Consider the following 25,491-nt stretch of genomic DNA (forward strand, 5'->3'; position numbering starts at 1 on the left):
TTTTCCAAAATAATTTAATAAGAACATCTTAAACCAATCCTATCTATGTCCCGATGTCACATGTTCTATCAGAGCAAAACCCAACATAGAAGCCTAAGCTTCATCACCAACATCTTCAGCCTCACGCTAATGATCACCTGTATAACAGTCAAAACAAAACAACACGAGAAAAGGGAGTGAGAAACATCTCACTCTGGCTCACGGTGTAGAAATATACGTCGGATAGCCAAACACAAACAAGACAGATATAGCATAGATATGTTAATAACAATATTTCATCTCACTCATCCAAGACATAAACCATCACTTTATCATATAACATTGAAAATGCACATGTATGGACACGGACTAGATATTATCATGCATGTGGCGCCAGTAAAACATCACATGCCATATTGTCGCTAGCAATACACGAAGAGTAGTATAGGAGTACGTGCCAGGTCACACCCTCTGTGCACTCTCACTAGAAGGATATACTACCAGAGTCTCGTCGGGATAGCTAAGCCGCGCAAGATACATCCCATGCACACAATGGGCGAGACTGAGACTTCCAAACCGAGCTATCCCCAAGGACTAATCCCCAAAGCTTTTACACTAGGGGGCCTTCTCTAGCGGTGTATTCCATATCGTACCCTTAAAATACTTATGCAAATGATGCATGTCAATCAAGACTCTATGCATTTCTCATATCACATTATCAGTTCCTAGGGTCATTTCACATCATCACATTTCGTCATCACATTTCATCATCATATTTCATTATCACATTTCATATCTCATATCTCAATCACATTTCACATTATCTCATCATATTCACAAAGCCTCCACAGAGCACTTTAATTTATATCAAAACTCATTTATTTATAAAATAAAATACATCTTTTTTTACATCTCATCAAACAAGGAATATAACAGAACAATCAAAAATCAAAACAGAAAATATTCATATTTTGCCTATTTCTCATAGGGTTTCCCGCAGGAACTCATAGAGCACTCTAAATCATATCAAAACATATTTATTCTCAAAATTAATCACATTAATCACATACTTACACATTACATTCAACAAGGAATACAATAGAGCAATCAGAAATCAAAACAGAAAATATTCATATTTTACCTATTTCTCATAGGGTTTCCCATAGGAAACCATAGAACACTCTAAATCATAATTGCATATAAGAAAAATAATAAGCAAAACAGATACAATTAGGAGAAATCTCTCATAGATGAGCATACAAAAAATACAGCAAACACAGGATTGGGGGCCAATCCCACTACCCAACATATATTCCCACACCCAAAGCAAGATTTCTCACTCCCCCCTTACCTCGATAAGTAGGAGCCGAATCTTGTTGGTCGCCCCCTCTAGGTTCCCCTTCGTCTTCAGAGAGAAAGGAGGAAAAAGATTAGAAAATGAAAAAATGAGTTTTAGAGAGTACAAGACGCTCTATTTATAGGCATCAGGCCGTGACCAGAACGACCTGTTTCGAATCCAGAACGGCCCGTTCTGAGCCCGTAGAACACGTACAAAAGCCTCTCCAAGAACGGCCCGTTCCAAAACCAGAACGGCCCGTTCTGGGGTTTTTGGAACGACCCGTTTCAAGGTGGAACAACCCGTTTTGAGTCAATACTTCATTCTTTTAAATTACATCTGGAACGGCCCGTTCCCAAAGTGGAACGACTCGTTCTGGGTTGAAATTTTACTCATGAATGCTTGAGTTGGAACGGCCCGTTCCACGGCTATGGAAATCCAACATTAATAGTTAATAAATAAATAAATAATATATATATATATATATATATATATATATATATATATATATATATCAAATTAAAATAAAATATCAATACAATTTAAAACATAATTTTCTTCAAATAATAATTATAACAAAATATCATAATTAATAATATTATACAAAATAATTTTCATAAATGATTATTAATAAAGATCTTTAAAAAATCAATCAAACCCATTTAATTAATCAAAATAATTATAAGGAAATAATCTTCATAAATATAAAAATAAATAATAATTATTCGTAGTATTAGTAGAAAAATTCGAGGTATTACACTATCTACGCCTGATGTCACATGTCCTATCAGAGCAAATCCCAATATAGAAGCTTAAGCTTCATCACCAACATCTTCAGCCTCATGCTGATAATAACCTGTAAGGCAGTCAAGGAAAAACAACACAAGAAAAGGGAGTGAGAAACATCTCACTCTGGCTCACAGTGTAGCAATATACACTTGATAGCCAAACACAAACAAAACATGTATATCACAGATAAATTAATAATAATATCACATCTCACTCACTCAAGACATAAAAATATCAATTTATCATATAACATTAAAATGCACATGGATGGACACGGACTACATTTTATCATGCATGTGGCGCTAGTAACATATCACATGGCATATTGCCGCTAGCAATACACGAAGAGTAGTCTAGGAGTACATGTCGGGACACACCCTTTGCGCACTCTCACTTGAAGGACATACTACCAGAGTCTTGTCGGGATAGTTAAGCCGCACAAGATACATCCCATGCACACAATGAGCGAGACTGGGACTTACAAATCGAGCTATCTCCAAGGACTAATCTCCAAAGCTTTTACACTAGGGGGCCTTCTCTGGCGATGTATTCCATATCGTACCCTTAAAAACATTTATGCACATAATGCATGTCAATCAAGACTCTATGCATCCTCATATCACATTATCATGTCTCATTCTCATATCACAATGTCATCATCACATCTCATCATCACATTTCATCACCACATTTCATCATCATATTTCATCATCATATCTCATCATTATATTCACATTTCATTGTCATATCACATTATCACATGTCATTCACAATTTTCACAGAGCACTTTAATTCATATTAAAACTTGTCTATTTTCAAAATTAAACACATATTTACACTCCATAAACATCAAGGAACACAACAGAAAACTTAGAACATAAAACAGAAAACATTTAAAATTTGTCTGTTTCTCATAAGGTTTTCACAGAAACCCACAGAGCACTCTAATTCATATCAAAATTTGTTTATTTTCAAAACTAAACACATATTCATTCATCTCATTCAACGAGGAACACAATAGAGCAATCAAAAAACAAAACAAAAAACGTTCACATTTTGTCTGTTACAATTACAAATTCATTCCCTTAGAATTTCCCATAGGAACCCATAGAGATCTCAAAATTATACATTTATATTTAAATAACATTTAAAAATTTGTCTACTTCTCATAGGTTTCCTGTAGGAACCCACAGAAATCTCAAATCATACAATTACTATTTTAAAACTGAAGTTAATCATTCATTCAAGCAATTCATACAATTAATTACATACAAGAAGAACAATAGATGAAACAGATACAATTGGGGAAAACCTCTCATACATGAGCATACAACAAACACAGGATTGGAGGCCAATCTCACTACCCAACATACATTCCCACACCCAGAGCAAGGTTTCTCACTCCCCCCTTACCTGGATGAGCAGAAGACGAATGGTCTTGGTGTGATCTAAGATCGTTCGTAAGTACTCTTCCTTAGAGTTCTTTGTTTCTCCTCTTTTTTTTCCCTAACCCGTCAGAACGCAAATGAGACAGATAGGGTTAGCACTACCTGACTCCTTTCTTAAAATAAATCCATTGGGCTGAGTCAACCCAACCCATTTTCCTTCTCTTCTAACCCACTTCTCTTTTTCCTCAAAATAATTAAATAAAATAAATACATGTATATTATAAAATATTTTTTATCTATAATAATAATATATTTCTTACCCAAAATATAATAATATATTTTCAATAACAAAATATCGTATAAAATCAACCTTCTCTTAAAACATATAAATATTTATTTAAAAATGCTAATAAAAATGCTTATTTAATACGTACAAAATAATTGTCTAAAACAATAATTATTTAAAACGTACAAAATAATATTCCTCTATAATTATTAAAATAATTATGACCAAATACCATATAATAATAATAATAATAATAATAATAATAATAATAACCTTTTTGAAAACTGAAACAAATCTTTTTGAAAAGGCAACATTAGAGTATTTAGCACGCATCCAACGCCATGCCCTATAGATAGATGCATCAAACACATTATTTTGACAAGGAACAAATTACTTGAAGATAATCTCATTCTTCGCCAACCAGATAGATCACATAATAGACATCCACACAATGGCCCACAAATGTTGCATATTGTTGCTAACAACAACCAAAAAATTGCCAAAAGTGGGCTACACGACTACTTGAGAATGGTTGTTGAATTCCAATCCAACTCATACATTTATGCCATATAGAGTAAGAGGAGCTACAACTGATAAAAAAAATGAAACACATTCTGCACATGATGACATCCCCATAAGAAAAATTTGTCTCCATCAAGGCCTAACACATCCATTTTTCTTAAATTTTCCAACGTTTGATTCCTATTAAGGAACAACCTCCACACACATGCAACAACCTTGGATGGTGCTTTAACTTCCCAAATGAATTTGAACATAAGATCAATAGGAACAATAAGCATATCTCTAATCATGGAATATGCTCTTTTAATAGTATATCCCACTGTAGTTGTAGCACTCCAAACCCAATTATTTGATGTTTTAGTAGAAAGAGAAATAAAATTGAGCATATTACAAAAATTGGAAAAAGTTACTCACTCCTAGTCCATTATGCACACCCTTCTCCAAGAAAACTTCCAAACCCAACAACCATCATGCCAACACCAAGGCCTTTTACCAAGTTAAACTTATTTTTGTAAAGCAAGTACAAATTTGGAAATAATTGACACAAAGAATCATCCACTAACCACTTGTCCTCCCAGAACAAAACCTTACTGTCATCCTTAACATCCACATGAATATGATTCTCAAGCCACTGTCTCTCCCCATCTTCGTTTACATTTTTCAACAAATCTTTTCACCATTAAGAACCCACATGCTTTTGATCTAAAGCAAGAAAATGTCTAATTACTACATATTTTGCTTCTAATACCTTAACCCAAGGTATTTCTTTTTCCAATAACATTATCCACCTCCATTTCCCAAGGGGTACTTTGTTAAATGACACTAAATCTTTCACTCTCAATCCCACCTTTATCCTTATCTCTACAAACCACATCCCATCTAACCCATGAAATAAGGTTACTATCATCACTACTCCTCATAAAAAATGTCTTTGCAGCCCTCGAATAATAGTCACAATACTCTTAAGAATACAATAAAATGACAAGTAATACAAAGGATGAAAGATAAAGTAGAATTAATTAAACAAATTCTCCCACTAAAATATAATTTTTTTTTTGCTTCCAAGGACATCTTTTTCAAATTTTCAATTATTGGGTTCCAAAACTCAACTTTTATAGCATCTTCTCCCACCATTAACCTAAGATATTTAAATGGAATAGATATGGTCAAACAATTTAAAAGGGTAGCATACCTCAAAAACTAAATCATACCCAACCAAAATGTCTCCAAGGTGGCTCTTGTTAGACATCTTGGAAAGTCACAAATATTATATTAAGTATGCATTTAAAAATTAAAGTGCAAAATTTAACTTAATATTTAGTAATTTATTGCAATAATAATTAATTGCAACTTAAAGATGTTAATTTAAGGAAGACTTTGCCTAATTACTAACCTCAACTTATTATAGCGACCAATTATACAACTAAAAGAATACTGTATTTATTTTTGAAAAACAAAAGGAAATAAAGTGCAAATAACATATTAAGGCTGCTAAGAAAGGCCCCATTTAAAGATTATTGCAAAGGTATAAATGGTAAAACATTTTATTCAATTGCAACTATTTAAATAGCCTCTAATCTTAATCACTTGTACCACCCTATTTTAGCAAAAACAAAAAATTAAAAATTTAAAAAATGTGCAATAATTGCTTTAATTTTCTTTTTATACTTCATAAACAAATATGTGCAAGAATATGCGACAAATAAAATCCCTTCGAATTATCTTTTAACATTTTGTTTATTAATTCTCTACTTAATAAACAATGAAAGTATTAAATATTTTTCTTACACTTTTATAATGATAAATGCATTTAATTTCAGTCAAAAAGAAAAATTACAAAAGTATTAAAAGAATTAACAAGAAAAATATTTTTTTTGCAAGTCTGAATTACAAGTATCTTTATAAGAAAGAGAAATAATCATGCTCGATTCTGGAATGTCCACTGCACAGTGGAGACCAACTCTCCTAATAAATAATTTTTCTATATAAAGCTCCAATCCAATAAATACATTGAATATATTATCGTTAGGAATATGTGTACAATATTAAATTTAAAAAGTGATGGGTTGCAACCCAATAAAGAAAAGTTAACCGAAAAAGCCCAAAGGAAAGGGGTAGTGGCCCTGGTAGAGGTTGAGGACAACATTTCGGAATTATCACATGGGTATGGTGGTGGGCTCATGTATTGGGTAAAATCCAAGAAAAGGTGGGACCAAAAGCAAACCAAGAAGAAGGTTTGTTTGCGCAGTTGAAGCAAGAAAAACCCGTGGGTAAAGGAAAGGACTTGTGGGCCCAGTAGCAGGCCGAGGGAGGTGGTTGGATTGGGCCCAAGGGCATGGTCAACGGTCACATCACCACACGCTTGGTATTTGGTATTTAAAAAGAATAAAAGGTTATGCATTTGCACGTGTTGCTTTCGAATTGGAGCACGACATTTTACCTCGGCAGAAAGAGGAAGAAATTGACTGTGCTGTTAAACAAAAAAAGGTTGTCATTGTCACTGTCAATGCAGAGACACTCAGACACCGCGCACGCACGCTCACATACCAACCTGCTTTGCTTTGGTATTTCTCAGTTCTCACCTACTCTCTGTCCTTTTTTTTTTTAAGAATTGTTCTTGTTGTAATAAGATCATTAATATGTTAGTTAATTATAAAATATTTAACGATAAATAATCTCCATAGATACAAAGATTAAAAAAAAAATCATGATTAGATATCTAACATTCATATATCACTATTAAAAAGGTAAGAAACGTTGGAGGATAAAATTCCTTTCAAGTTTTGCATCTAATCTCACATTTTTTATTTTTATTTTTACATATTAGCTTTCTTCGTGTTTTCTAATGATAAAACTTTTTTTTTTTACAAGAATTATAAAACTTTTAAATAAATCAAAATATATAACATTTATATATTCTCTGCTTGAAACAATAGAAAGGAAAAAAGAGAATGGAAATTGTTTGCTTTGGTCTAAAGATAGAAAGCATGATACAAAAGCATATTGGGCTTACATACTTTTCAATCAAGTCGAGATAGATGGAAATTCAAGGGAAAGGCGAGTTTGTGAAATAAAATCATTTATTTTTTCATATTTTTGTTAGAATAAAACTTGTTTTATAAATCTTATTAAATTAAATATTGTCTTATAATTTTCATTAGTTTTGATTTTTTTTTATTTGCGCCAGTGTTTTAAAATTTTATTTTAAATTAATCTAATTTAATTAAGAGATAAATAAAATTTAATTATTTCTGCCAAACATTGAACTTGAACATTATTTAAATAATTATAATTTAAGTTCAACACATTAGTTTTTATTTAAACAAAGAAAAAGATAATTTTTCTATAAAATAGTCTATTTATTTTCTTAAAATAGAGTTATATATATATATATATATATATATATATATATATATATATATATATATATATATATATATATATATATATTGGAGCATGTATTTGTATGTATAGTCTTGATATTTTTTTCAAATTTTCAAAAAAAAATGCTCATTTTGTAATTATTATAAGCTAAGTTTATCAAAAAAGTTTCGCAGAAAGATAATCTACTTCGTCAAAAGAATCATCGATCTTATAAAGTACAGATAATGTACTTGTTTGAACAAAAATAGTTTTGTTCTTTATTGTACAGTCAATACATGAAGAGGAAATATAAACAAATTATTTTAAATTATCGAAGTTACAAGTTGATGAAAGAATGTAATGTTACATTATCGTTTATATCTTTTATTGAAACAATTATCTAACAACGAATATCAACAAATTACCTATACTTATACCAGGGACTTAAAAGACAATTTTTTTTCCATGAACTTGTGTTTATTCACATTAATATCTCATTTTAGCTTTCTTTGCAATTTATGTGTAACAAGAGAAAAAAGACTTGTACTTAAATATGTATATTTGTCTTGCTAAGATGAAGTAGTCAAGTGAGTCTTTCCTTAAATCTTTTCCTAGGTGAAACCGGTAAAACTCTAAAAATATTTTATGTATGCTAAAAGAATACTTGAGTTTAAGGTAAAAAAAAACTTATTTTGAAATAATACTTGAATTGTAAAATAATAATAATAATAGTTTGGGTATGAAGAAGTTTGAATTAAAGAATACTTATAATTTAACAACTTGATATATTTTTACATTTATTACAATTCAACAACTAAGTAGTGAAAAACATAAATTTAAATACATAGGATTATCATGTAAGTAATTTCTAGATAATAATGCAACAATATATATGTAAGAAATAAACAACTACAAACATAAAACTTCTCAGTGAAATTATAACCAAATTATGTACACACACACACACACACACATATATATATATATATATATATATATATATATGCAAATATCAAGCTATAAAATACAAAAGTCTTAGGTTGTTAGTTAAACAACAATTATATACACACTACATCAAAACAACATCATGGAAAGATATAGTTATCCCTAGCATGGCAAATCCTCAAGCAAAACTTTTAGTCTAATATTAATCCTTCCTTACTCCTATAATAATATGATCATCACTAACATAACAACATGAAAAAGTAAAGATAAATTTGTATATAATGAAACAACATAATATAGAAGCATATAGTCAACTGTAAAACAACTTCAATTCAATTCCACAACAACAACCAAAGCTCAACTGAACAACACAGATAAGCATATCAACACAATTTAACAACATAACTTATCGACACAACTTATTAACACAACATAGTAACTTAGGCGCCGTCATCAAATATTCCAATTAAAATATCTCTTACAACAGAGATGAGCAGTCTAAGTGGCTTGACCCTATCAAACAAAGAATAACACAATCTTTTTGGCTTGTTAGATCAACAACAAAGTTGGATATCAATCCATTTTCAACACAACATGATTTCTTGAATTTCACCAGTTATACTACGAAAGTCTAGTACTCATTGTTAGGAATAGTATAGCTTGGGTGTGAACTTTCCATTACATTAACATGTATTAATCAAGTCACATGTGAGAATATCCTCGCAATACCACGCATTTTTTCGATAATCAGTTAAGGACTTTATCCCTTAACTTTATACCTTACTCAGATTTGACTATTTCTAAACCAATATAACTCGATCTTGCCTCCATACAATATCAACTAAGGACTTAAAAGAGATTCAACACTCCACTTTAAGAGGAAACAATCTCAAGAAGGGTTTTCTAATAATTGAGCTCTTAAAACACCACAACACATATCTATACAATAGAATATTTAAACTTTTAAAATAACAACTCTTATCTAGTCCTAAGTTTACAACACAATTCAATAAGATGCATTATGCATCTTACAACACAACACAATTCCATAAAATCTCATGCCTCATGCATATCACATACAACTCAACACAATATGTCTTATGCATCTTACAACTCAGAGAAAAATATAACTTAGATGCTACATGTTTAAAGAGCACCCATCACTCTAAGCGCAACAAGGCACGCTCTAAGTGAGCAAAATTTGCTCCAAGCACTTCACACCTCACTTTGAGCGAGCTCAAATAGGGACTACACCTGGAAGGTGAAGTTAGCTCACTTAAAATTAAAATATATTATATTTATTTTAGATATTTTTTTCTCCTTTTAAGATTGAGATTTTAGGTCAATAAATAAAGATCCGTGAGATGAGAATAACCATCCAACTTCTAGAATGGGGTCATTGCCTTAAATGAGAGAGACGATATATGGAGGAGTGTTTACCAAGTTTCAACATAAAATTTATGTAGAGGTTTTCCAAGTTATGTCCAAAAAACTTGTAAAGGAGGGTTAACCAAATTTTGTCAAAAAACTTATGAATGAGGATTTGTCAATTTTCACCAAAAAACTTGAGGAGAAAATTTTCAAGTTTCACCCATAAAAATTGTAGAGAGATGTTTTCAAATATTACCCACAAAACTTAAATGAAGGATTTTCATATATATATTTGATCCATTTTGAGATAATAAACATCTGTAGATATAGACATGAGGAGTTGAATTACGTTAAATAAATTTTATATGTGATTTTTTTCAAATTTTTTATTTCTTTATGGTGTTAACTTATTTATATTATTTCACCCTTATACATAAAAGAAAAAGTTTATTTATTTTTGTTTCTAACAATAATATGATATTTAAAATATATTTAAATATTTATTATCAGATAAAATATCTAGAAGAAATTATAATAAATTTGATATATATGATTATGAGTATAATATGACATATAATTTCAATAACTTTAATAACACATACTATTAATATATATATATATATATATATATATATATATATATATATATTATCAGAAAAAAAAAGAGTATATTTATATATGGATTATAATGGTACTAGAAGTACCGAGTGAGTTACATCGGGGATAGTATTATACAACATTTGTGTCTCATTTGTTACAAAAATGCATTCCCTCTTCTGCATACATTACTTGATTCAAAGAACCGGGGTCATACTTTCATGCACATGTTCTAACCTTGTTTCCAAGATGTTGTTATCCAATGTGATACATTCCCTCTGTTATGTTACGTGCAGCCCATCATTATGCAAGTGGTGCATATTAACTTTCCAAACTTTTAATGTTTCCAATATATAGTCAATCACCACGCAGCCAGACATATTCCAGAGGAGTTGTTCCATTGTTGAAATGTGTATTAGAAGTTTTGTTGCAAAGAGTGTAACCAATTCCATGCAAATAATTTGATTTGGTTCACCAAAAAGTTCCTGCAAAATACTCCTTTCCTGAACAAACATTCATTTTATTGAAAATAGAATATAAAAAACAGAGATGTATAACTAAACAAAATATAAAAATTCAGATTAAAAAATCTACAACATCACAAAAAAAAGAGAGATAAAAATTAATATAATATATTTAAATTATGAATTCAATTTTTTACACTTTAAAAGTATTTATAGCAAATGTTTAAATACTAAAATTGACTAATCATTAATTGAATAAAAACAAACAGTAAAATATGACTAAGCTAATAAATAAATAATACTTGCCTATAAAATTTATTTTTTCTGAATATAATAAGTAACCTTTAACCAAATTACAAGTAAAACAAAAATTTGCATAGACTTGAAAATATTTAATTGTGAAAGTGGAAAAATCTCACGAATATATATATATAGGCATTATATACGCTATTCTTTTTTTGTCTATGTGTTCTTTCATTTATTTTTTTTCTTTTCATTTTCATCAACTAATTTCTTTTCTTGCATGAAACAAACTTGAAAACTAAAATTTATTATTTTTGCATGGATAAAAAAGAGTAATAATAACCATACATCAAAAAATTGTCCATCCAATGTACATCCACTTTAAGTACTTAATTCCGCATGTAAATCATGATTAATTTTATTTTCTAATTATTGAAAATTTTAATAATTTCATAATATTATTAATTACTTGGGAAACAAAATTAACTATCATTAAATATTTCAATAATTTTATGATATTATTAACTATATATTAATGATTAATGCAATGATGTTCATTTATTTTTTTATATGCACAATAAAGTTGACTATATTCATTTATGTAATTATCCACGTGTAATGATTAAAATTTTTATAACACTGTTAACTAAATGTGAGGTAAGGTTAACCATATTTATACATATGTTAATTACTAACTATAAACAACAACCTTATAACATTATTAACAACCTGTAATATAAAGTTAACTATTATTACAAATTTCAATTATTTCATGACTTATGATATTATTAGTTATGTATCGAGAATTATCTACTTTAACTAATTTATTTATTAACTATTTATAAATAAAATTAATTATATTTAATTATATAAATAGAGGTAATCTTCACTATATTTTTCTGATTAAAAAAATGGTAAGTTACTGAGTTAACTCAAAATGAAAACCTAGAATTGATAAAAAAAATGAAAACCTAGATCAAACGGTACGGAGTAGAGTGTTGGGTATATTCCTCGCTTGGTGAAGATAATATCATATATTTATTACAACTGTACAAAAATATTTACTACCCCCACGCCCCTCGCTGTAACATGTAAAACACGCGCAAGGCAATTTGAGTAACAGATTAAGTCACGCGCTATATGTGCGCGTGGGAGTCATTGTCCTGTGGCGCTTATTCTTAAAACCTCTGAAGGAAAAGAGTTTCATCAAACGCATGGCCACCCCAAATTCGCCGCTTTCATCAGTTACGCCATTCACTCGCTTCGTTCCGCCCTTCACCTGAAAAAAGGGTTAGTCTCCAAATCAATTCCACTCTTTCGTTGCTTCTGCTTCTGATTCATTTTGTGTAAAAAATTTATAAATTTCTAACAACTTTAATATATTACTGATGTTTGAAATTTTCACTTTTTAAGTTTGAATTATGGGTCTTGTGAAATATAAGCAAAGTTTGCAGATTTGAAGGTTCTGGAAATCTGGAGAAGTTAAAGAAATTATTTTTGTTGTTATTTTGTGGAGAATTGCACCGTTGTTTGTGGGAATAGATAGCCAAACGATGTGATGGAATCTGAATTGCATGTTCTGATGTTTGTTTGTCAAATGTGCTGATTAATTATACGCTGTGTGGTAAATGTTGTTGATTGAGTTTTTTTTGTGTCTGTGACGTTTAGTGATTGTTGTTGTTGTTGTTATTTGGTTGTACTTCTATACTGAAATGAAGTATTAAACCCTTTTGGACTCTTTATCTTATCAGGTGAAAGGCCTTTTTAGGTCCTGTTCCAGCATTTTTTTCCCCCAATACTTTTTCTCTATAGTTCCAGTAATGCATTATAAACTTGGGAATTTTAACATCTACACTGCAATGGCAATGACATTTCAGACAACTGGAACTGGAGATAGTAATTGAACTCTGTACTTGAGCTTTGGATCTAGAATGTTTTCCAATATTTAATTTCCACAATTTCACTATGAGCCCAAATATTCCATGGTCATACTTTTTTATGCATATTCTGCATAGTTATGAAATTCATCGATTTTTCTTTCAATAACATTTAGACAAGTAGAAGATTTTATAATTGGAATCACATTATCAAAATGTTTAATTCTTAGATATAACAGTGACTACAATAACAAAAACCTTTTCCCACTAGGTGGAAAACTTCATATAGAAAAACTTAAGTGACTGTAGCCATTAAATTTTGATTTTTTAATTCATGCTTGTGTCTGATGTGCAGCTTGTTTGTATTAAAAATCTATTTATTCCCAGGAGTTTAATGACTTCATATAATACAACCTCGTGGGGGCAAGGCAATGCTCTATTTATCCATGTTTATGTTTGTTAACTTTTCTAACATATTAACAGAGTGCCACCATGGGTGATGCAATTGATTTGTCTGGTGATGGAGGAGTCATCAAGACCGTTGTGAGAAAAAGCAAAGCTGATGCTGTTGGTCCAACAGAAAACTTTCCTCTCGTTGATGGTATGCTTGTAGTTAGTATGGTGAATATTTTGGAACTAGTCTGGTTTTGGACTATATTACTTGGTAATCTTTAAGCAAGATGCAATATGTTCAGCACCTTTGGAGTATGGCTACATACTTCTGTTGTATTTTTCATCTAGTAAAATGACTGTTGTCTTTTAATGTGCTGTAGAAGTCATTCCAATTATTATTTATCTTACCTTCTTATCAGAAGAAAAATGGATACCTCTTGTCTCTCATCTGTTAACCAATCAATCATATAATATTTTTGTTTAAAGCTTATCATATTGTCTTCACCTTTGCTTTCAGTTCTAAAACACATACATGATACTTTGCTATAATTTACTTGGATGTTAATGTAATTTCCCCTTATTTGTGAAAAAGTAATTATCTTCATGAGTATTTACATTTCACGGGTATCTCTGTATCAAGGTCCACTCTATTTTAGAGTATTATAGAAAAAGCATGTTGGGATGTGATACAGTGGGTTGGAATTGCAAAATATCAGGATATTTACAAGGAAGGGTTTAGATATATTAAGGCCGACCTTGGATTAGTTTTTACTTTTTAGCTTATTGCAGCTTTTCGACTGAGAAAAATTCTTTATTCCTAAATTACAAAACATCCCTTACGAGTTAATAAGTGCTTATGGAAATTGGAGAATATAGATGAATGTGTTTTTGAAAAAGCTGAGGTTCATAAGTTAATTTTAACTTAAGCAAGAAGTTTGATTCCTTTTTCTTCCTTATTTCATTCTATTGTTTTGTCCTAAGAATACTTGTTGAGAAGTTTATTCAAACGGACACTAAATTTTGATTCTCCAATTAGATGAGTTTTAAGGTTTATTTGCGTCAGGTGCTTGAATTTACTGATTCTTGTTTCAAATTGTCTATGTTTATCAGTTCATTATGAAGGCACACTTGCTGATACTGGTGAAGTTTTTGACACTACGCATGAAGATAACACTGTCTTCTCTTTTGAGGTTGGAAAAGGAAGTGTTATCAAGGCTTGGGAAATTGCAGTGAAAACCATGAAGGTCTAACAAAGCAAACTTTGTTGAAACTGTATTTAAATCAGGGTTTTCATCTCATGTTTATCTACTAATTTTGCCAGGTTGGAGAAGTTGCAAAAATAACTTGCAAACCAGAATATGCATATGGCAGTGCAGGATCTCCTCCAGATATTCCTCCAGAGTACTATTCTCATGACACAATTATTTGTTTGGAAACAAATTTATTGTTAAACAAAAATCTTAGGAAAATTAAATGGCTTGAGGAGGGGCCATTTATCAGAACCCTTTTACTCATTAAATTAGCCTTTGGCAAATGCAAGGCTACTACTCTCTGTAGACCTGCATGTTGGGTCCAACACTCCAACACTTACCTTAATGTTTTGCTTTGTTCTCTATTCTACTAATCTACTTTTTTTTTTTTTTTCTAGTCATAAGAACTTGCATCTACCAGTGACTGCGAATTTATAATTTTTGAATTTCCTTGCAGTGCAACCCTTGTTTTTGAAGTTGAGCTAGTTGCCTGTCGGCCAAGGAAGGGCTCCAGTCTGGGAAGTGTTTCAGAGGAGAGGGCTAGGCTAGAGTAAGTAAAATTTATTATTTTACCAAATTTTTGTGCTTCTGCACTGTCCAAAATTTGCTTTGGATGTCTCTTGTTTATTGGAAAGCAATAATAACATGATGTCTTGTGTTAAAAAAAATAGCGAGCTGAAGAAGCAGAGAGAGCTAGCTGCTGCTGCCAAAGAGGAGGAGAAGAAGAAGAGGGAAGAGGCAAAAGCAGCTGCTGCTGCACGTGTGCAAGCCAAGTTAGATGCCAAGAAAGGTCAAGGAAAGGGTAAAGGTAAAGCGAAATAGGGACTCATCAAACATCTGCATGAGATTGATATATAATGACAATCAAATAGTGATGTATTATCCTCTATCCAGTATATCACTTCCCCATTGGCCGATCCGAAACTTTATATTGATGAATGTATGTTTGCTTTTGTCCACCATAGTATAAATGTGATGTTTGTCTCTGTCACTGAATTACTTTTTGGCATTTTATTCAAAAATAAAAATTATGCTAATTCTCAACATGTAAAATTTTAAGTATTGGTCAATCTAGCATGGAATAACTAGGCCCATCTGCTAACTTTAAAAAATAATTATATCAATAGTTACATTACTGAATTACTTTTTGGAATTTTATTCAAAAATATAAATTATGCTATTTTTCAACATGTAAAATTTGAAGCTCGTTTCAACTTTCTTTTCAATAATTTAGCAAATGAGTAAAGAAGTTTAACCCACTTAGTTAACTGAATTTCAAGCAAATTCATAAATTAACCAAACGGATTATTTGAGTGGACAAAATATGTATTCCATACTTCCTAAACCGTTCGATGTGCTGGCTGTACAGATGACTTAACGGATTATTTTACGTTGACTAAGCGGCCTGTTTTACCAGTTTTCCAAACACTACGAATCGGGTAACAAGTCTTGTAACTAGTTAAGATCAAATAGTTGGTTAACATCCGATCATTACGTCGTTGAAACACGTTGATTATCATACTTATTTGCGCGTAGTTCAAAAACTGATCCATAGAACTCAATATCCCAACTGAAATTATGACTGAGCCAACTAAAACAAAATTTATATACACATACAAGCATTTTGAGAGAGAGAGATAGAACTAAGTAGCGGCAAAGAAAATGTTTTTGTACATGCTGTTGAAGAAATGTAAGTTTAATGGGAAACTCGTATAGCTGTTACACGGTATTGTGCCGTTCTTGAGATCCCTACACGTCAGGGGTAATTACACGAATACTAGTCATGAGCTACTAATTTTGATACAATGACGAGAGTAAGTTACAGTTGTAGATTATAACCACACGCCCATAAATTAAAATTAGAAACAGGTATTCAAACCATGTCCGCGATATCATTATGTCCATTCTCATTCCACCCAGATCCAGCTCGAAATTTACATACAGGGCATGTCCCTTGTTGGCGCAGCCAGGGGTCGATGCAATTCGCGTGAAACTTCAAAATTAAACAAGGTATCAGTATCGTTCACATAAGATACATAAATTTATACAGAATATCAACTATGATTTTAATGAACTTTATAATTACTTGAAGAGAATAGTCAACAAATGTTCATAAACCTGCCTGTACTGATAATTACTATCCTAAAACCCAAATGTTTTGTTTTCTATCACTAAAAAAATGTTTAAAAAGCACTTCTTTAGATTTTAAATTGGAAAAAATTGTACGGCATCATATAAATATATTAAAACATCTGTTTTAAACCGTATCGCAGGTGCTTCTTCCATGGATACACTTGCACAACGTAAATGGCTCAAGATCATAATGGAAATCCACATAAACGAAAGTTTTCACAATGGCAATATAGCAATAACCTACAAATCCAATTCAACTGTAGCTGAAATTTGACAGGAGTTCAACCAAACTTGTATTAGAAAAAATGGTTGATTAAAACTTGGACATAAAAAAGCCTCTCTTCCTTCCCATAAATTCAAACTAACTAATGTTATTACTTCTATATATCAGTGACTCAGATGACAATAAAAGGGATAAACTGACACAATGTATCATTCGAAAATTTAGGAAAAGAAGCTATTTGATAATAAGTTACAGATTACTAAGCTATGACACAAACCTGGTGCAAGCAAGGTAAGCTACGCAGTACATCACCAACATTAACTTGCTCCAAGCATACACTGCAAGTGAGTTCATCGTCAGAGGCTTTCATGCTCCCAACAGCATTTGAATTATCTTGCTTCTTCTGCACAAATGAAAAGGAATAGAATATGAAAATCTATCACCACACTAATAGCTCATAAAACACAAAATTTACAATTCAACAAGGAAAAGTTAACAATGTAGAACAACAAAAACCAAGTCTTTCCCCCCTTAAGTGAGATTGGCTACAAGGACCAAACAACGCTATAATGTTTTTATAGTGCATCATGTATACTAAATAAACAAACCTTTGACTAACAATGTAGATGTTGCATATTTGTATGATCCTTTTGTCATATAAATCGCCCAGAAGACTTACAATGAATTTACACACAGTGATGGATATAAGTGATACAATGGTATTCAATGAAAGAATATGTAAGCATTGACTATTTTCAGTTCTCAACCACAAGATAATTGTGCTATATCTATATCAGTGAAGTTTGAGGGTCAGCACTTTTCCCATACTGTCAAGAATAGCATAGGAAAATAACAAAAAATAATGCAGAAAATGCACCTAGGGAATCAATGAAGTTCTCATGATATGCAATATAATTCACTTGTTTAAGGCACATGGGTGAAGGGGAAAATAAGGCCAAAAATGTTGACAAATACCTCAACAGATGCGGAAGATGATGCTTGTTGCATTGAGGAACTACTGCTGTAAGCAAAAGCAGCTTCTCGTCAAATAATCAGTACTATAACTTATTTAGATTGGCATATATAAACTCAATAAAATTTCTAAGTGAAGGAGTACATCCTCATTTCAACAAGCATTTTAAGTCAATACTGGTAATTGACAGGTTAAAGTGTAGGTGGACAGGACATTTTCATATAGAAAGTATAGTTTAAGAAGGTCTTCATATATCATATAAAATGGTTATATACAGAAATAATAAACATATCAAAGTACCAAATAACATGGCAGTAAAATTCAGTGCTTCCATGTAATTCAAAATCAAAGCTATCATAATTTCTTTAATATAGCCTTTTCTGTATATTATCATTGCTCTTTTACCATCAAATGTATCCTTAATATTTTATTGCTAACATAAAAATAGAGTTTTCCTTTTTTTGCCACATAATGTTAATCTAGATAGAGGATTTTTTTTGTGTTTTTTCTGTTTGGGGGGGGGGGGGGGGGGGGTGGTGGTTAAAAAACTACTCACAGATAAAAGTTGTTGGTTTAAAATATTAACATCCATTTAGAGGGAGGACATAACAGCATATCTGATTGATTACTTTACCTTTGGGGACCAGAAACCTTATATTTGTGGACAGGAAGAGCATTAATCTCTTCCTCGGTCATAGAAGGTGCAGTAGAAACATTATCGGAATCCAAAGCTCTTAAAGTTTCATAATCTGAAATTGGGAAGAAAAATCTGTGTATCAACATATTATAAAAACACATCTGAAAGAGACTGGAGCACATAAGTTAACCACAGTAAAATTTATTTTCAGAAGGTTCTAAAAAATTCATTGGAAAAATAGGAATTTATATTACAAAAACTGAAAATAACTACAAACCAAGATCATCAAACTCCCGATCAAGAAGTGCAAGCTGAAGTCTGAGACCCTGCAGACGCCCTCGACTTGCAAGTGCTATTGATGGTGGCATATGCAACCTCAGTTCCGTGTGGCCAAGAATGCCACTGGCTGCTGCTGCATGAGCTTGGGCCTGTGCTTGGAGCTGTTGACATGTTGCATACATCCTCAACATTGTTGCCATCAAGAAAACGCCAAGCACCAGCCAGAGCTAAAAATAGAGATGAGAACTTATAAACCACTTTAATAAATTAAATGTCATTTTTTTTCCATGAAAAAACTTACATGACTACTTTACATACTACAAGACCTTACCAGAAAGTTAGGGGACATCTGGTGAGAGTTCAGTATCATGAATAACAGAAGAACTGAAACATATAAGCAGTAAGGTGTAAATGGGACATTGAAAGCAATATAAGGGGAAGAAAAAACATATTCACAAAAGTGATAAAAGACAACATAATATGAGAAATGAATACCTGTCACAAGAAAAGTGAGTGAATTAGAATTACTAGGACGTGCTGCATGAACGCGCTGAATAAAATATTGGAATCAGTATGAAATTTTAGTTGATGTTACTAAATAAACACAGGATGATGCTTTTATTAATAGAACAAGAAAAAACAGGAACAATATATCATTGAAAATGTCAGCTCTGTCAAAACATATATGCAAATGCAGGTAATTGGTACAAAAAGTACATACCAATGCTCGCCTCTCAGGTATAAATCCTGGAAACCCATTTTCAATATCTGCTCTTGTTCCTCGAAAAACAAAACTCATGGTTCTATATATATTGGAAAACCCGAATTAAAACTTCACAGGTTGACTAGAGACTTGACCAAAATCAACAATTAAAACCTTTCAATATTCTGAAATATCAATAAAATAATAGTCAGTAGACAATAAATCAATAACAGTTAAATGCTTGTGTATGAAGTTCAATATGATACACCAAGGGGAAAATGAAAAATTTCCAAGAATACAATAAAATTATATTAAGAGAATACCCAACAAACCAGAAGAGAGAGAAAGAAAGAAAGACAATATCCATCATACCACATTCTAAGCTAACTAGGATCATCCCCAAAATCAGCCAATACTGTAAAATATTATCACTCCTCGGGAATCTTCATCATAAAAATATCACTACCACAAAGGAATAATAAAAGGTTAAATTTGAGTTTACCTTAACGATAAATAACAAGCTAAAACACAATAAATCAAATTTAAAAGTAATCCATGAACATTTCAAATTGTTTCTCTAATAACAAAGAACATGATCCCTAAAATATATTTCAGTTATTCTGTTTATTCAGAGCAAGGAGCATCCGTGAAAATTTATGGATCCCAATCCCAAATGTTTGGTATGACAGCTAGAAAAATAAATTTGTCCCTTCTCTAGAGTTTAGACTCAAGTTTCTTTCATTGACAAAAAGGCATCCATCCAGCCATGTCTATAACAACTACCATGCCATCCCCCAGCTCCCATAAAAAATCACATCAATTGACAGAATCAAACACTTGGCTGCCACTACTGGCCATATATCCATTTTCCGGAGGAACACATCAAACAACAGATAACTTGGTGCCAAACCACTTCAAGCATTACAGACAAATACACAATTTGATACAATACAATGTATTCTTCCGTCACCTAACCAAAAACAATTTGCAAGATTCAATGGAGACACACAAATCAAGGCATTCACGTCGACCAAAATGACACCACAACCATTCACTACGCGATTATCACATAACGGCACCAACCAGGGGCAGATCCTCCAGAAAGTTAAACAAAAACCCTAGCAGGCCTAGCTCAATATCGAGATCGCGTATCGAAGCGAATAGCAAGAATAAAGAAACGCTTAATACATTAATGAGAATAAGAATAAGAAGATTGGCTCAACATTTTGAATTTGCGATGATGAAATCGAAATGGAATCGTACCGAAAATTGACGAGGAACAACAGCTGAATCTGATTGAGGCTGTGATCGGAAACGGCGATTGGGTTTTCGATCACAAAACAGAGGCGGGGTTGGATCTTTTACCTCTCGATTCGATTCGAGGCCGAAGATCACGAGAATCGGTGATATAGTTTTTCTTTTTCTTTTTCTTTTTTCTTTTTTCTTTTTAGATTTTCGTTAAACAAAACGAAGGTCAAGCCTCTCTGTGTGGTGAGCGGTAATCCTCACCTATATACCTCCCTTCTGCAGTACTTTTGCAAATTAGAGCGATAAAAACACAAGGTAAAAATATTACCAGATAAAATAAGTAACTCTTTCCTCAATCATTTTACTTTTCAATCATTTTTCTCTATGTCTATATTAAATTCAATAATATTTTTTAAAATTCTCATTATTTAGACTCATTGGGCTCATGTTTTTTCTAGTCTAAATTAAATTGGGAGACATTATTTTTTTAATAATCTTATATGAAATTTCAAAAGAAAGAAAAAAAAATAACATTGAATTAAATAATCCACATACCTCTGAGCCTAAAGTTTTTTGGCCCATTTGCTTGTCCACCCATATCAAATTAGCCTACTCTTTTTTAGGTTCAAAAATAAAGATTAGTATTTTTGACACCTCTACACTTACTATTTAAAGTCCAATTATAAAAACATTTTTTTGTATGTATGTTTAAGATATATATTAGATAGTAATTAAAAATAAATTACTTTAAGAAAAAAAATACTGAATTGGATTTTCATTCCACCAATATTTTTTTCCATTCATATAATAAAAAATCTAACTTTTTGTCAACTTATTTTTATTCACAATATCACATACTTTAAAAAAATACAACTTTGAATGAACAGTAAAAATTCAAACCATGTGACATAATCTTTTAAAAAAAAAGTTACTAACATTTTTTTCTTAACGTTCTCTTTCAAACGCATTTTTATTATTGACTAAATTTATTAGAAATTATGAATTTCACATTTTATTTAATAAATTTTTCTGATTTAGTAGTAAGATTTATTAAAATTTATGATAAAAATATTAAAAATATATTAGAAAGAGTCTCCTAAATAAAGTGAATTACTTAAAAATAACTTTTTATTTAATTCAAGAAACTTATCTTATAAAATGGATTGCAATAACAAAACCAGCAACAAGACAAAACCAGTTAACAATCCTAATCGCGCAAAATCGCATCTTCACCCAAAACAGAACAAAAGAGGAGTGTAGACGCATCATGAAAGAAACATGTTCATACTCTAAAATTAAATAAACTCTCAAGTTAACCAACGCAAATCCGCATAAGAATCCCTTATTTTATTATGCAGTAAAATAGAATACTGTATAAAATTGTGTTTCAATTTGGCAAGCAATGATGCCTCAACTTAACTTAAAAGCTGTTCATTTTAGTTGTCTGTCTCCTTCAGTAACACTATTATCCACTTACCTACCTCTACAGATTGGCCAAAATGAGAACCTCAAAAAAAACAAAAGTGCAATAAATTGTAAAACAGTTTGTACAATATATATTTCTTTTATGTGTAACTTCATTTATTACATCTATAAATAAGAAGAAAAAAAATTGTAAATATTTTACTCATTAATAAAATATCATCATCCTGTGACATGTCACCAATTTTTCCTGAGTTATGGAGGGATTGAAAGATGGAGGCAGAAGCAGAATGGTAGGGCACAGCAACTAAGCAGCTAAGCCAAGTGTTTGAGTAGCAAGTTCACACCTGGTGTCAGCAAATCCAACTCTGGAGTTGACCAAGTCAAACTCCATCCACACGTTCCGCTGATGATGGTGTCCAATCACATACGCCTCAGTCCCCAACAAATCCGAATTCCCAAAAGTCAAACAGGACACATCACTCCCCTCCGCCACCCTATACAACAACCTCTCGCCGGAGACAACCAACTCCGCCCCCTCAAACACCAGCGTCACCGCCGGCACCGCCGCCACCCCACCCCCCTTCACCCTGAAGCACAAGTCCATCGCCCCCTCAAACACGTAATTCGGATCCTCCAAAACCCTCAACACCCCTTTAGTCTGCTCCACAAACTCGCTCCGCAGAGCCTTGTACACCGACCCCAGAAGGAAACTGAACTGCGACCCCGAATCCACCATCGTCTGACCCGCCCCGGTGTGGTCCGGTGAAAAAATCGACTTCGCCACATTCAAGTTTTTTGACCCGACCCGAATACCCAACAACCGAACCGTGTACGCCACCCGGTCGTAATAGGGCAAGGGAGTGTTCATTTTCACTAAAGGCGTGTACTTTAAGGGTCCCAGCCACGAGAACTTCGCGTCGCCGAAGAGTAACACGCCGGAGGTGTCTTTGCCGGAGATGCAGTAGGAGAATTTCGGAAACCCCATTTGGGTCACGAACGAGAGTGAACCTCGGTTCATGCCCATTAACCCGGTTGTTTTGGAATCCTCGTCGGCGTTGGAGGTGAACCCGGAGGAGTCCATGCACCCGAATGTTGTTCCGGGTTGACCCGACCCGGATACGGCGAACGTCTCCGCCGCGAGGTTGCCTTCCAGGGAGGTCATGTCGGCGTAAGAGACAGTGACGTGGCAGAGTTTTCTCGGGTCGCAGGAGACGGGTATGGGGAAGTCTCGGGTTCGGGTGGTGCAGATGGGTGAGGTGCATGGTGTTGGGGTGTACGAGGAAGAGAGGAGTGGGTTGAAGATTGTGTTTTTTGTGTTTGTGTTTGTGTTTGGTTTTTTGCAGTGGAGCCACGAGAGTTCGCTGCCTGTGTCGAGGACCATGGTAACGCTCTGTGGAGGCGTGCCTACGGTTAGTGAAACGGTTAATGTCACGTTATGGCGGAATAAGAGCTTACGTGGGGAGGCAAATTGTGAAACTAGGCCATGTGGGAGTGTTTGGGTTTTAAGAGGCAACATGAGAACGGTTTGAGTTGGGGGTGAAGAGGAGAGAGAAGAAGAAGAAGAAGAAGAAGAACTTGTTTGGATTTGGAGGAAAATGGTGAAAAGGGTCATTGTAAGAGGAGAAAGAAGATGAAGGAAGAGGAAGGAGGCCATAGTTTGGTTTGGTTTGGTTTGGTTGTTTAGTTTGAATTTCAATGGTGAGGGAGAGGGTGAAGGGGGTGAGTGTCTTTGTTATTGGATTGTCCTTTGAGCAGAAAGTAACTGTGTGGTGGGAAAGTGTTTTGAGGTACATCCATTCATCAAATTCTTATATATATATAGCTGAATTGAACTTGAATCATGTCATGACATTAACATATTGACATGCAGGGAATGTGTACAATTTTGTTTGTTGGCCATCTACAAAATGTGTGGACTATATGACTACCTTTACAGTGATGTTTGGTTTTCATATAGTACAGTACTTATTTGACTGCCTCACTGTTATATTATTATTGTTTTAATCAAGGGTATTTCTTAGCTTTGAGTCAGAAACAATAGCTTTTTAAAGAGAGAACATTTTTAATGGATATCATCATGAAAACAGAAAATCTGACTACATGGTTAAGAAGGGTAGTTATCTGGTAAGTATATTACACATAATATTGGTTACTGTTATATTGTTTCCATTCATGCCCATGGTATTACTTCGTAAAGTACAGTGCATATACTTGTATTAAAGTACTATAATTGGGCGGAAAGTGTATTTTATGGTCATAACCTAGTCATATATAGCACTGATGTTCGTTGATTAATTTGAAAGGTGAGCTAGAGAAAAAAAATGGAGGGGAAGTTGGATGCTACCAATGCTTTTTTTCTTTAGGAAAAAGGTCTCACCCTAGAAGCGATAACCGTAGACATAAAGTGCAGAGGCTTATGAAAACCTGGAGAAAAAGGGTTCAGCTTTGGAGATATTGAACTGGCATGTTTATTATTTCTTGACTCTTCATCAAAAATTAGTGTGTGTGCTTGTGTGACACCTACTGACCTAAGTCTATTAATTAAATACTACTTAGGCTAATCTTAGGCATGGTGATTTTTGTGAGAGAGCTAGAAGCTAAGCTGACTCACATATATTATTATATTATTTTACTGTTTCAAGTCAATTCAATGCAATATGAAATGGTCCACTTAATTTGAACTGTCTTTGATTGATTAGGAAATAGTGCCTTGCTTGCATTAGTGGTTGGTAATAATTAATTGATACTAGCAATTGTGTATGTATTCAGTAAGATTTGGTTATACAGTTGTTTCCAGTAATAAACCATTAAGTTGATTGGTTCGAGAAAAACATTAAGTTAAATTTTTGCTTACTAGTCTTTTCATGCGAGGTTGAGTTTTTTTTTTTTATAACTAAACTGACCTGATTAGTTATAAATTTAATGACGACACCGACTTTTCCCTTTTAGTGTAGGATTATTGCAGCTATCAGTTTGGTAGCCAACTGATATATAGGATTATTCCGTGACCATTCGTTCCACTTTTTCTTCATTCTCAGTAAATGATATGCGAATGAGATTAGGAATT

The 25,491-nt window shown here is 32.5% G+C and overlaps 3 protein-coding genes across 5 annotated transcripts; 1 reads left to right on the forward strand and 2 right to left on the reverse strand.

Moving 5' to 3' along the window:
* The first annotated feature begins 12,421 nt into the window (after positions 1-12,421).
* On the forward strand, positions 12,422-15,794 carry LOC109816714 (FKBP-like peptidyl-prolyl cis-trans isomerase family protein). The gene is made up of 6 exons (XM_020381801.3): positions 12,422-12,573; positions 13,644-13,761; positions 14,664-14,797; positions 14,875-14,954; positions 15,261-15,353; positions 15,475-15,794. Exons 2-6 carry the CDS (start codon positions 13,653-13,655, stop codon positions 15,623-15,625), a joined length of 567 nt encoding a protein of 188 aa, XP_020237390.1. The 5' UTR covers positions 12,422-12,573; positions 13,644-13,652; the 3' UTR covers positions 15,626-15,794.
* A 657-nt stretch (positions 15,795-16,451) lies between these two features.
* On the reverse strand, positions 16,452-21,250 carry SDIR1 (RING/U-box superfamily protein). Of its 3 annotated transcripts, XM_083071352.1 has the most exons (10): positions 21,015-21,250; positions 20,124-20,213; positions 19,770-19,936; positions 19,544-19,598; positions 19,380-19,432; positions 19,047-19,275; positions 18,767-18,881; positions 18,135-18,180; positions 17,437-17,562; positions 16,452-16,796 (listed from the first exon to the last, which is right to left on the reverse strand). In XM_083071352.1, exons 3-10 carry the CDS (start codon positions 19,845-19,847, stop codon positions 16,677-16,679), a joined length of 822 nt encoding a protein of 273 aa, XP_082927478.1. In that variant the 5' UTR covers positions 19,848-19,936; positions 20,124-20,213; positions 21,015-21,250; the 3' UTR covers positions 16,452-16,676. The 3 variants fall into 3 exon arrangements, with proteins under 3 accessions (XP_082927478.1, XP_082927479.1, XP_029130918.1); XM_083071353.1 differs by lacking the exon at positions 20,124-20,213 and having other exon boundaries at positions 18,135-18,177; positions 21,015-21,249; XM_029275085.2 differs by lacking the exon at positions 20,124-20,213 and having other exon boundaries at positions 21,015-21,249.
* Positions 21,251-22,501: 1,251 nt separating this feature from the next.
* Positions 22,502-24,909, reverse strand: LOC109816708 (Eukaryotic aspartyl protease family protein). The gene has a single exon (XM_083071351.1). The coding sequence runs from the start codon at positions 24,076-24,078 to the stop codon at positions 22,729-22,731; it is 1,350 nt and encodes a 449-aa protein (XP_082927477.1). The 5' UTR covers positions 24,079-24,909; the 3' UTR covers positions 22,502-22,728.
* Between the last annotated feature and the right edge of the window lie 582 nt (positions 24,910-25,491).

Source organism: Cajanus cajan, chromosome 3 (assembly GCF_000230855.2).
Source record: "Cajanus cajan strain Asha chromosome 3, NIPB_CcT2T_4, whole genome shotgun sequence".
In the NCBI taxonomy this organism is placed as follows: Eukaryota; Viridiplantae; Streptophyta; class Magnoliopsida; order Fabales; family Fabaceae; genus Cajanus; species Cajanus cajan.

Coding starts and splice junctions, on each gene's coding strand:
- LOC109816708 (XM_083071351.1), bottom strand. CDS start 24,078: ATGGCCTCCTTCCTCTTCCTTCATCTTCTTTCTCCTCTTACAATGACC.
- SDIR1 (XM_083071352.1), bottom strand. CDS start 19,847: ATGAGTTTTGTTTTTCGAGGAACAAGAGCAGATATTGAAAATGGGTTT. Junction 19,433..19,543: donor ACTCACTTTTCTTGTGACAG/GTATTCATTTCT, acceptor TATATGTTTCAG/TTCTTCTGTTATTCATGATA. Junction 19,276..19,379: donor AGATGTCCCCTAACTTTCTG/GTAAGGTCTTGT, acceptor CTCTATTTTTAG/CTCTGGCTGGTGCTTGGCGT.
- LOC109816714 (XM_020381801.3), top strand. CDS start 13,653: ATGGGTGATGCAATTGATTTGTCTGGTGATGGAGGAGTCATCAAGACC. Junction 14,798..14,874: donor TTGCAGTGAAAACCATGAAG/GTCTAACAAAGC, acceptor TAATTTTGCCAG/GTTGGAGAAGTTGCAAAAAT. Junction 15,354..15,474: donor GAGGAGAGGGCTAGGCTAGA/GTAAGTAAAATT, acceptor TAAAAAAAATAG/CGAGCTGAAGAAGCAGAGAG.